Here is a 12753-nt window from a genome sequence, read left to right as displayed (position 1 = left end):
AACTGGCAACCCGTGACACCTGAGTCCCTTGTTTGAGCTTTCAGTCCGAGTGAGACCCCTCCTTCTTTTGCAGTCATCTGGGAAACCCTTTAACTCCGCTCTCTCTCCCCTCCTGTGTGCTCTGCCTCTTCTCCTGCTGTTTGAATATTTGATGAGGGACCTTACCTTACGTTACCATGCATTATTTCTCGTGCTCTCCTCGGGGCTCAGTGGCTGCTCTCCGCCTTTGACCCCCGCCTGCCTCCGGGCCAGAGACCGACACCGTTTCAGACAGACAGCGCCGTCAGTCAGCCGCCCCTCTTTCCTGTTGCGTCACCCTCGCAGGCTTCCAGTCTCGATGCGATTCACTTATTCCATCCCCTGGAACAAAAAACAGATCTCGCCCTGTTTTTCCAAAAGGCTTCCTCGATAACGCATAATGTGATGTAGTTGTGAAATTTTTATTTTACATATCTGACGCACTTCAGTGACCAATAAATTATTTAATTAATATTATGCAAGCTGCCGTGACACAATACTGAAGGGCCAATTCATGAATTCTACAGGAACAATTTCATGGGTTTTATGGAGGTGGACACGTGTCACCGAGTGATAACCACTGATAGGCAAGGTTTGCCTGGCGATTACAACACACACACATGCGCACAAAATTATCATCTTTATTCTACCTCTTATCCCTCAAGCTCTTCTTTTTTTTACAATCACTTAAAGACCTACTTTGAACTGACTTGACCGGAGTGTGGTTGCATGTTTGGATCTCTGTCCTCCTGCTCACATCATACATTACATGTAACGAATCACAAAACGTCATGCATTGATCATAGTTTATTCATCCCATTCATTCATTTTATTTTGCGTTTTACAAATTGGAGGATTGGCTCACATTGTTTGCCCTTTTGGTTCTGAGGTTTTAGACTTTCGAGTGAGTATTCTGATGGTTGCCATTGAGTTGCTACAGTAAACAAACAAATCTGTCATCGCGATGTGTAAAGTTGAATATTAATCGCCACTTTACTTTTATTAAAGCTAATCCATCTTCCACGTGTCTGGGATAAAACATCACAAAGGCAATTTTTTTTTCCACCTCCTTTTTTTTCAATACTAATGTGAATGTTTTCTGCTGTTCTTCCCTCTCCATGCTAGAAAACCATCCGTTTGATGGTGAACTACCACGGCAGCCAGAAGGCGGTGGTGCGGGTCAACCCCTCGGTGCCGCTCGGGACTCTGGTGCCGGTCATCTGTGAGAAGTGTGACTTTGACACCGCGCACGTCCTCCTTCTGAGGGACAGCGTCAGTCGTCGGGAGTTACCTCTGGACAAGTCTCTGAGTGAGCTGGACATCAAGGAGCTCTACGTGCACAATCGGAGCCTAGGTAGAGTTGAAATTCTGATTTTAACTTTTGCTTGGTTCATTTCTCACTTTTTAAGTGGAGGCCAATGTTTCTGCTTGATAGAATCACATAAAGGTTTTCCAAAAAGATACAGTTACGATATTTTTTAAGCAATTGCTAGAATGATCGGTTCCAGTCTTTGCGTATGCTCCAAAATTTGTAGCTGAATTTTTTTTTTTGACATTTGATACATGCTGATTTTATTACGTTAGACTGAGCTGCTTGCAACAACACAGTTTAAGGAGGTTATTTTGTCGTGTCATTGTGACCAAATCAAGCTTGTTTAATGGATTCACAGCTCCTTATTTAGTCTTGTTCTGTGCACTATGCACCTTTATTAATTAATTACTTTATTTATTTAGAAGACAGACTTTGAGTGCACCTAACAAGAAGCTGCAAACCTATGAAAATAGACACAGGTAGTGGTTACATTAACCACAGTGGAGGCTGGATCACGCCACAGCTTCAGTTTCTAAAGAAGCTGCCTTCTCTCTCGTTTTCTCAGGCACATGTTTTGTTTTTTTTAACAATCCTTTCTCCACATAATTCAGCCATAATATATAAACTTCCACTGTATAGTCAGAAATTTTGTGTTGTCTGTCCTTGCAGCAGAGGCTCAACATTGCATGACAACCTGGTGAAAATGGATAACTGTAGTAGTGTGTCCTGCAATACCTATAAACTGATGAGATAATACAAAAGAATGTGGCCACATTTTTTTTTTTTTTTTTTATGAGGTACATAAAGTTAAACAGCACACGGAACAAAAAGACGCATTGTACCTAAATGGTCAATAAAGGAGGTGGAACTCGCGTAAAGTCGACCAGTAGCAGTGCGATGAATTAATTCCAGCGCAATGGAGCAAAGAAAACAGCAGTGCGTAGTCCAGTGTCAAGCAGTGTGACTTGAGCATGTGTGCTCAAAGTGCACTTTGTCTCTGAACGCCATCGTGAAGGAAATCTTGTGGTTTATGGTGTCTGTTGTTATCAGCATTCGGTCCTCTGTGTAATGTTTACAAACAGCTGCTGTTAAGACGGGCTATATCACCATTTCCAGATTTAAAAAAAAATAATTTTGGTGGTCTACTTTCTACAATAAAAAAGGTTTGTTTGGTCACCCTCCCCCCTCACCGGCTCCATCTGTGGCTCTGCCTTGGCACTGCAGCTACAGTGGACTCGCTGCTCACAGTCAGATGCTGAGTGGTATCATGTGTTTTGACACTCTTCCATGTTATTTCAGTTCTCCAGCCAAAAATGGCTTCGGCCCCGGCTCTTTACCACTCAGGTATTGGTCTTGTCTGCCTACGTGTTACTGAGTCCATGCAAGTGTAGCTCTTTAACCCGCCCGCCTCACCGCTGCTTGTTTATTAACCCTGCTGCTTTTAGATTTTGGACTTGCTGCCCTGTTTGTTAGCAACCTGAAAAGAATCGTTTGTTGTACGTTGCAGTCTTGCCTTCACTCTGTTAAAATATTGTTTACACCCACTTTTGATAATTACAGACTTGTCTTTTGCAATATTAAGTTTGTCAGTCTTTTAAGATATTTTTTTTTTTTAGAATATTAGAGAAAACTCTACCTGCCTCCTTGTCTTCACAGTAACAGTGCTGTCACACTCCATTATAGTTCGGTTTTCTTTATTTCATTATCTAAGTATTTCTTTTTATAAGGGTTAAACAAACTGATTCAAATTTTAATCAGCACTGCCCTCTGGTGGAGAAGCTCGTCTGAGGCCGTCTGACTCAATTTCTAACAATTATATAACAATTTATATAAGCAGACAATATATTCTAATGAAAGACAAACACATAAAGTTCTTTAAGTTTACCTAAAACCCAAAAATATCAAAAATATTTTCATTTCTGTATGTGTACAGTTCATGCTATTCTGCAAATCTGCCACTGTAGTCTAACATTAACAATTAAGATTGACAGTTACTAACACAACACAAACTAACGTTGCTTTAATGAGGCCTTTGTGTCTACATCCAGCCCTCACCCTCTCACCCTCTCACCCTCTCACTCTCTTGTCTTCCCAGACTCTGTTCGCTCCAGCACGACCAGTTTGAGCAGAGCCGAGAAGAAAGGCTTTCTCGGTTTGTTCCAGTTCGGCAGAAAAAGCAAGGTAAGACATCAGTCCATCAGTGAAAGTTTTTCATTTTTCCATTGCCATTTCCCTAAGACGTCTTTTCACCCTTCAATCAGTCCACTTGTGTTAATTGTGTAATGAGCATCCGCCGTCTTAACAGTCCAACCTCTGGTCATGCATGCATTTCATGTTAACGCAGAATCATAATCATGTTGGGCTAATTGGTGCATGGCTTGACGGTTAAATGCATTGTGGCTGTGCCTTTTGTTCACAGACACAAACAGCTTTGGACATGGATGACTCTGACCATAATGTCACCCAAAATGCAAACACTCACATCAATGTAAGTAATACTAACACATTCTAATGAAACTGAAAACCCTTCTCACAAGTGTGTCTCGAGTGGCTCACAGTCATTTGATTTCATGTGTGGACAGAGAAATGGGGAATCCTCCAGATGAATTAAAAAAATAAAAAAAATGGCATTAACAGTAACAGTACTTAGTACCCTGGCTGAAATATTACCTGAAGCGCAGCGTCGCCTCAGCTTTGTAATTGTGATTTGAGGTAGTGGAGACAGACGACCGCTAGGGGGCAGCAACTGTTTCCAGTCAGCTAAAGTGGCTGCCGTGTTCATCAAATGCACAGTATCGCGAGAGCCTCCAACTACAGTAATTATCATATTCAAAGTCTCTCTGCACCAGAGACGTGCAGATGAACTCCATGACTCGGTGATATAGCAGTATTTATATCTTTTGCCCGAGATTTTCCATGAAGGAGGAATTGCTCAGTTTGGTCTCTGAGAGCATTTACAAACTAAAGGGATCCACACAGACGGCAGCCTACAGAGAATTAAGTGTTTACAGCCAACTTAAAGCGGCTTCCCTGCATTCTTTGTCTCGGAGAAAAAGGGTCTGCTGGGTGGAAGGATTCTCAGGAGTCAGTGCGTGCAACGCCAGACGCTGCATGGAGCAGCTCTCCACCTGATATCTCTGTAACTCGATCACGTTAATTCGATTTTTGAAGCTATGAAGCTTCATTCAGCAGCAGCCATTTGGCTCACCTCAGATCAATAGGGTGGGGGGGTGGGGGGTGTGGGGGGGGTTCTATTGGATTAGCTTGAAAAACACTACCTGCCTTATTCGGCTTCATGTTACCATCGACCAACAAGGACTCACTGCGTGTGCATTGCCTGGACTCGCTTATGCACGGTTCTGTCAAAAATGTCTCTCAGGAGTGTCGCGGTTATTCTTTTTCTTCAGTCTTAAACCAGGAAAAGCTAAACAAAACTACAGATGTGCTTGAATTGAAGCGGCGGAGGCGAACAGCAATGAAAAGGAAAAGTATCGCAGCCGCTCGCGTTTAACATCGAAAACCAATAAAAGGCAGAGCATATGACATGTTTACGGTGTTCCCCACAGGATATGAATATTTAAAGCACTGAAACAGTGAAGCTGAGCTCATGTTTCTCCATGAAAAGCCATTTTTCAGTCATGGGGCCCTTTCTGGTTGAGCTTAAGTGCAGCTGGGCCTTTTCTCAGATATCGTCCTTTCTCAGCCGGGGACTGTTATCTGCCCTCACACATGTATTCATGCACTACAAGCAAGCACATGACACACACACACACACACACACACACACTCAGGCACACACTTTTATCAGCCTGAAGGCATCAGATTACTCTACCTAGGCTACATTAGCGCTAAAAGCCAGACATCTTATCGCTAATTGTTCATTAGGGGCCAAACTACCGTGTGTGTGTCTGTGTCTGTGTGTGTGTGTGTGTGTGTGGTCTCCAAACAAGATAGGCTGGTGGAGTGTCACGTTCTTGAGGGGTGCTGACAATGAAGATTACAAACTCTTTTGTTTGGGGATGAGGAAGACGTCCTGACTGAAATAACTTGGACAGGGGCAAAACTCTGAGTTGCCTCATCCTTTCTACCCTGCAGAGTTTTCATTCTTTCACTGCTCGATATTCATTAACAGCAACAAACAGGTGATAAGAGCACTTTTGTAAATACAAATTTCCATTGGACTTCTCACTTCTGCGAGACATTTGGACAAAGTCACATCCCAAGAAACAGGTGACGGCTGCTGCTCCTGACTGGCGTAAAGTTTACCCTCACCCCAAGTCCACTGCTCCCCCCCCACCCCCCACCCCCCTTCACCACGCTGAAGAAAGTTTTCACTTTATTTTCATCAGCCTCGTTCAAATGGTTGGTTTTGACATTTTGACAGCTCGCTGCCATACAGTCTTAAATTTTACATTGCTATGCCATGAACGGGTTGTATAAGTAAACTACTAAAAACAACTACAAATGGAATTCCCCCAGGATCCAGCTCGTACTCCAGGTCATGTTTACCGTAAGGAACTTAAACAGGCTACTTTTAAGTTAGATTTTACAATTATAAACTCTCCTGTTTGTTTGTTGCTTTCTCCACTTCTCGCTGTTTTGACAGATTTCAGAATGTTTGCCTGAGGGGGAGAATAGAAGAAAGCAGGTGGAGAAGTCAGGCAGAGTTCATGTGAATTTTTTATTTTTTATTTTTTCATTTCTTGCTTTGAACATCATATTTTGGTGAGCTGAGAGCAGGCTCCCCGCTTTTTGGATTGTAAATGGAAATCACGTCAACCTCCCCCCCCGGTTCCTCTATCTATTTATTTATTTTTTTCCCTGACAGCCTCCATCTGCCATCTGCTCAACTTCCCACTGCCCCCACACGCAGCATCAGTCACACAGCGCAGCACCGCAGAAGAAACGCTTTTATATTTTCCATTGCAAAAACAAAAACAAAAAAAATCACCTTTCATCTATTTCATTTGCTTTAAAATATTTCTCTTAGATTGCCGAGGTTGTGCAAGTCACTGTTTGCCCCTACCCAAACCCCACCCCACCCCCTGAAGTGCCAGGGCTCTGTACCAAACTGAGCCATGAGGAGAATCAGATTTTCAGCAACGCTTTCGGCCCTCTTTGATCACATGATGAAAAGGCAAACTTTCCGTCCCACTGCTTTTTGACAGAAGCAACAACCTTGTGGAAATGCGTCCTCGCTCTCAGCTTAAATAGGGTGGTGTTGTCCGAAATGCCAGTACTGGGTGGGATCCAAACCCTTTTCCTTGGGATATAAGATATCAGTGGAGTGATTATTAAGTTCTGTTAGTGTGAATAAGTTCGACAGGGTCAGAAAGACACAGCGTGAATACAAATGGGAATAAATTCAATCTAGTCAAGACAGTGAAACTGAGATAAGACAATATTGCAGTATGTTGGGTGAAAAGGTCATTCAAGGGGTCAGACCTTTTTCATGATTACATCATAATTTTTTTAACAGCTTCCCTAAAAAATTTTAATGAGTGGAGAATAAAACAGATCAGTAATTGATTTCTGGACTCAAAAGCAAGGCAATTAAGTAAAGTTTGAATTGTTAACGAGTAAGTGGAGCAACACCAATATATACTCTGAAGACTGGCAGATGGGCCAAGATTCTGACGCGCTCCTTTTTCTCCAACGGTCTTTTATTCAGGTGCAAATTCTAAATAGAAACAGACTTGACTTGTGTTCTGTGGGTTCAGACAACTGAAGTGGCCCACAGACAGCTGAGAACTCCTGCTTCCTGAGAGACTACAGACGAAACCAAAAGCCTCAGATTAAAAGAGTCTCTTCCATCTCTTCAAGTCAGCCTTTAATTGTTGTCAGTACACAGAATAGAGCAGTGACTCCACCCGCCAGTCTTTATGCAAGACAATATGTGTATTTGACATGTTAAATAAAGAGTTGTACAACATTTGGATCTATCCTCATTTGTTGTTGTCTAACTCCACCGTTTTCACAATTTTAGAATCTTTGCTTCACTCTGACCTAATCTTCACCTCTGACATCACCAACAGGGACTGTCCACTGCGTCAGTGGTCTCCAGTGTCGAAGATCAGTCCAGCACCTTGGGCCAGTCTCAGTCGGTCATGAACTTTCCCAGCATGTCGCCAAGGACTCAGAACAAAAAACGCAGGGCTCCGGCTCTACCCGCGGCCCCGACTCCCTCCATGGGTCATGCTGGCTTTGACAGCTATCAGGTAGGACACAAACTGAGCTGAATGTCTGATAGAATGTGTGTTACTGGGAATGTGTCAATGTTTCAAAATCATCGCTCGGCTTCGGTCCTGCTGCAACATCTTAGATCTCGATCTCCAGAAAACTGCATATTTAGCCCTACGTTAACAGCCTCCTGCCAGTTTTACTTTCCACATGTTAGGAAGACGACTCAAACTAACCGCGGGTGCATCTCAGGGTGTTAGTGCCCACGCCAGACTTCCCAAAGGGCTGTTTTCCAGAAACACATTTAGCACTTTGGGACATTCGGCCTCCAGATGACATCCAGAATGCCTATAAAATGCACTGTGACCTTTAGAGGTGAACTTGATTTGAGCTTCCTTCAACCTTTCTTTTTCATAACATCGTGATTAATAGCAGAAATAAAAACACACTCCAAATAAAAATGCACGCTCGCTGTTGCCAGCTTTACTTCAAAAGGCTGGTTTTGTTTTTGTGAAGAAGTCGCTCCCATGAATAATCCTGTGTCGTCACTCCCTGTCCAGTGGCCTGCACTGTGTTGGCGTAACATTTTCGACTCAACTTGGCTTCCTTGGAACCCTGGCAGAGCAGGCAACTAAATAGTTTATGGTTCCGGGTACAACCACCTCATGAAAAGCTTAGAAACCAAGTAGAGCAGAGCAGGTGCCAGTGGAAAAGCCCCATAAAAGTTCTGGTTCAGTGATAGTTTCTATTTAAACAGTCCTCGTTATTGTGCTGTTCACATTATGACATCATGAGACGAAGACAATGCCTAACAAAAGGTCACATGACCTTATTGATATTAACTTTTTGCAACTTGTTACTTAAAATTCCCGCAAAAGTCCGTAGCTCCATCATTCATTGTGTTTGTTTTTCTTTGGAGAAGTGGAGAAAGGATGGACTTTCTCTCATTTCTGGGTAGTTTGTCGAACAGGCTGGAAACACTTTAGGCAAGAAAGGCATTAGGCGTTCGTTAAACCTAGTAAAAGTGAGTTTTGATTGCAAATTCCAAAAGATATTTGAGCTGGACAGTTATTTTAACCCAAACCGTGTGTCCGTCATTTAAATGTCCCTGTTTAAAGTTTTTAAATCCAAATCCTCTTGGACGGGGCCGCAGTCTGTTTTATGTTACTGTGCCTTTTAATGCTTTTGGCCCAGAAGAGAAGCAACCTCCTGAAGGTCATAGTGACCTGAATCGTATCCATTAGAACAAGAGCTCCCTGCAGTCTCATTATAGAGTCATAGAAGCAGACTGAGAGATGTTGTTTAGCAACCAACATCCTGTTTCCCCCCCCCCCCCCCCCCCCTCCCTCCTCCCCCTCCTCCACAGGATAAGTCGTTTTGTTTATTTGGACGAGCTGGCTGCAGCTCTGAAATGATGTTATCAAATGGAAACTTTGTTTTTCGTCCTTTCAGGCAAATTAGCCAAACTAAACTGTGCGTGGAGATGCAGAAAACATGTCAGAGGAATGTTTTGGCTCGTAGATAATGTTAATGGCCACTCTGCAAACAAAGCGATTAAGAAAATCCAATTATTGAAGGCATGTAAAACCTCGACGCATCATAACTGCTTATTAACTAATGCATGCGACCGGCAAGGTCATGGCACGCAATGGAGCCATTGATTTGACCTTTTAATTCACAACTGTAAGTGAGTTTCACTGCTCATTTACATGGTGAACCATTTAAGTGAGTATTGAGAATGTCACTCATTAACATTTTAAACCAGAGGTAGAAAAAAAAAATACTTTTCAGGCCAGACTTTTTCACCACAGTACATTGATAACATTTCTCACCTCACATCAAGGTCAACCTTACAAACTGCCTCCAAAGCACTCCTGAAACTCACAAAAGTGACGGATTGCTGAAATAAAACTGTCCGGGTTTGTCTTTTCATCATTTTATTAATAAAAGCCTGAGTAGTTATTTGAAACTGAAACGAATTCTAACTTGTGCAGATGTTTGAATGAAAAATTTGGGTTTTTTTTCGCTGTCGGAGAAGATGAATATATGTCTTTAACACAACCGTTTAGAGTCAGTCATCACTTATCTCTATACCTTGAACAGTATATTACCTGGAGCCGTGCTGACTGACAGACGACTTGTTCGGGATGTGAAAACGTGGGACTTTAATTTGTGACAGCAGGGGAAACAGCTGCGGCCGTCAAGAAGATCGTCGAGATAGATATTTTTGGGAACGGTGCCCATTAAAAAAAAATAATAATAATGTAGTGTAGACTTGGATTTGTGGAACAATCCTGCAAGTCCTAACAAATCATTGTCTCAGTCACTTTTCCGAGTCACGTGCTCTCATTTTAAGTATACCTTGGAATCGCGAGATGCCAGAGGGGGGATGACGACGATGTGCGCTGGCGTGAATTTTGCTTGTCGGGAGAATTGATGCTATTTTCTGGGGAAACAAAAGTCACGCAACGGCGCGGCAGTTCGGATACAGGTTTGGCTGGAAGCGGGAACGTCATGCACAACTTATCCCCGAACTCCTTGTGTGAAGCTGATTCTGATGGCTGTTGTTGACTGAGATTGTCACGCACTAAAAACTTGTTTAAGTCTTTTGCACGCATAGCATAGTCACATTGAAATAACTCTGTGTGTGTGTGTGTGTGTGTGTGTGTGTGTGTGTGTGTGTGTGTGTGTGTGTGTGTGTGTGCGCGCGCGCGCGTGTGTGTGTGTGCGTGTGCGTGTGTGTGTGTGTGCGTGTCATGCATTTGCATGCGTGCGAAGAGGATGAGGAGGATCAGGCACATGATCGTCGGGTTATCTGAGGACGGCGCTCTCCGATGACTCCGCTTGTTAAATTCCCCCCCCCTCCCCCGCTCACAGCAGGCGTAGCTGGTCAACTAATTGCGACTTACGAGACTCAGTAATAGACATTGACATCATATTATGAGCTATAAAGATGATGAGATCGTTATAACGATGCTCGCTACTTCAAAAAAAAAAAAAATTGTCTTTTAAGTGGTGGAGAAGGGCAGTTATTTCAAAGAAAGTTGGAACGAGAAGTACCGTCATTATTGAAAAGGACGAAATGTTCACTTACATGACCTCGATTGAAGTCGTCGTCTGCGGATGAAAAGCTTAAATTGTGGACAGCTGAGATTTTTATTCACCTTGCTAAAAATAATCAGCTGTGAAAGTGTCTGACTGAAAATTGGTCAGTGAAGCTAAGTTGCTCGTTTAATCCAAATTGTTATTTTCGAAATCTCCTCGAAATGAATTGAGTTTCTACTTTAAATACAAGGGTACTCGTATTTAAAGTAGAAAGTCAAGCACAAGCGCGAGTGTCAGAGATAATCTGTAAAAGATAAATAACTGGTCTGTGTGGCAATGACTTATTTGACCTGCAGTTAATGAAAAGTGCATTTGAACTTTGTCAAGTCAAAAACTGGGTTGGATTAAATAGCTGAAATACTTCATTCAACCTTTCAGCAGTGAAAGCAGGTGACATTTCTGACCAACTTGACAAGCTGGTGTGTCACACCTTCAACGCATTCTCATCAGCGCACGGTCAGTTCTGCAGACTTTTCTGCCATATAATCAGCGGTGTGTGTCCGCTGGAAAGCAGCCCTGAGTATCACTGATGTTTTGGAACACTGAGTTCCGCAAAACCAGGCCGCGTTTCTCAGGCGTTTTCCTTTTTTTCCGCCCACCGGCAGCGATAGCCAGGCGCTTGTTGTGGTTTTTGGAAAGAAAGCCGTGTCTACTGTACCTCGAATGGCAAAAAATGACAATCTCTCTGCTCGACTTCTCAGCGGTTTCCTGACTTGACGTGTACAATGTAAGATAATGACTTAACAGCTCAAGTGGAAGCGGGAAAAGAAATGGAAGATTATGCGAGCGAGAAATAAAACACTTTGGTCTTTTATTCTAAAAATGAAATGCTGCCACCGAGTTCAACAAGTCCCTGTGTTGAAACTATGAATGTAGAGATTTATTATTCAAATAGATACTTTTAAACCCACAAAGTGACAACATGAATTTGTGCATTTCATTGCAATTTTTTAAATCTTCATTGTCTTATTTGTTCTTGCGGTGATAACAATGAGAGATCGCTCTGGATTGAGCAGATATTAGCCATAAAAAACAACTTATCGTGGGCCTTGTAGATGTGTCCTGTTCGAGACTCTACCGGAGCCTGAAACTGAAACTCCTCTTGGTTGTGTTCCAAACCTCACAGTGTCCCAAGACGTTACATTTTGTCTGCGGATTCTCTCTCGTGTCTTTTCTGTGCGTTCTGTTCTTCTGAATGCACCACAGTGTGCCTGGCGATATGCTTACAGGGGATTTCAGGGCTTGCAACACTTGCACATGCACTTCTTGCATTCCTCCCACTGATTGACTTAGCTGCCTTTCTCTCTCTCCCTCTCTCTATCTCTCTCTCTCTCTCACTCTTTCTTTTTCCCCTCCTGATGATCTGACACTCTGCAAACAGAGCGAGTTGGCAGCAGAGGAAGGCCTCCCTCCCCTCATAGCCATCCATCAACCCACGGCAGTAGCGAACTTTAATCTGCACTAATGCACAGCTCCAGGTTTAATCACCCAGACTAAACGCAAGTTTCTACTGGACGGGCGTGCCGCAGCGATTCCTCCTGCCGCGGTTTCTCTTCCTCCGCCTTTGTTTTTGCTCTTTGTTTTGCCATCCATCTGTCTTCCTCCGTTCCTGTTTTTCGTTCGGCCCCTTGATATCAGCCTTTCTTGCGCCCGCACACCCCCCTGCTTTGTCTCGCCTTACAATACTTGTCGAGCGGTCGCCGCATCGCCACATGAGCGCACAGCCCCTGCTCGAACAACAAAAACAAAGGGGGCGGGCCATAACTGCTGTCGGGTCCCGTTGTTGTTTGTCCCCTGTTGCCCCTGCGTGCACTTCAATGGGCTCAGCCACTCGCAGATAAGAATCTTTTGAGAGCCGAGAAGAACCAAAACGGGGGAGGAAAAAGGGTTAAAGGGAGGCGGCCTTGGCGTTCTAGATGGTCGGCAGTACTCGGCTCCGCAACCATGTTTACTGTTCGCTGGTGTTGTGGTGTGGGTCTCGTCTCAGACTCGGAGGCATTTTGACTCGGTCTTGTCTCGGTCTCGGACTGGACAGACTCAGGATTTTTGATCAAGACCAGTCGAGACACGATAAAAACAGAAAAGAATCCAGCTGCTGCCTTGTTACACTGTGTTTGTGACACCCAGAGTGACACACC

General features: G+C 43.5%; 1 protein-coding gene across 7 annotated transcripts in view; it reads left to right on the top strand.

Moving 5' to 3' along the window:
* cobl (cordon-bleu WH2 repeat protein) overlaps positions 1-12753 on the top strand; it is a 48900-nt gene that overhangs the window by 14748 nt on the left and 21399 nt on the right. For 4 of the 7 annotated variants that reach the window (XM_076012458.1, XM_076012459.1, XM_076012464.1 and 1 more), the window contains 5 exons: positions 1144-1372; positions 2630-2674; positions 3426-3511; positions 3750-3818; positions 7366-7548. In XM_076012458.1, coding sequence (XP_075868573.1) covers positions 1144-1372; positions 2630-2674; positions 3426-3511; positions 3750-3818; positions 7366-7548 — 612 coding nt within the window. The remainder of the gene's footprint in view (positions 1-1143; positions 1373-2629; positions 2675-3425; positions 3512-3749; positions 3819-7365; positions 7549-12753) is intronic. The other 3 variants (XM_076012461.1, XM_076012462.1, XM_076012463.1) reach the window with 3 other exon arrangements.

This window comes from Nelusetta ayraudi, unplaced genomic scaffold (genome assembly GCF_046127955.1).
Source record: "Nelusetta ayraudi isolate G7.1 ecotype Tasmania unplaced genomic scaffold, CSIRO-AGI_Nayr_v1 ptg000136l, whole genome shotgun sequence".
NCBI classification, from domain to species: domain Eukaryota; kingdom Metazoa; phylum Chordata; class Actinopteri; order Tetraodontiformes; family Monacanthidae; genus Nelusetta; species Nelusetta ayraudi.
The sequence above is the reverse complement of the archived record's forward strand: the minus strand, read 5'-3'. Positions and strand labels throughout refer to the sequence as shown.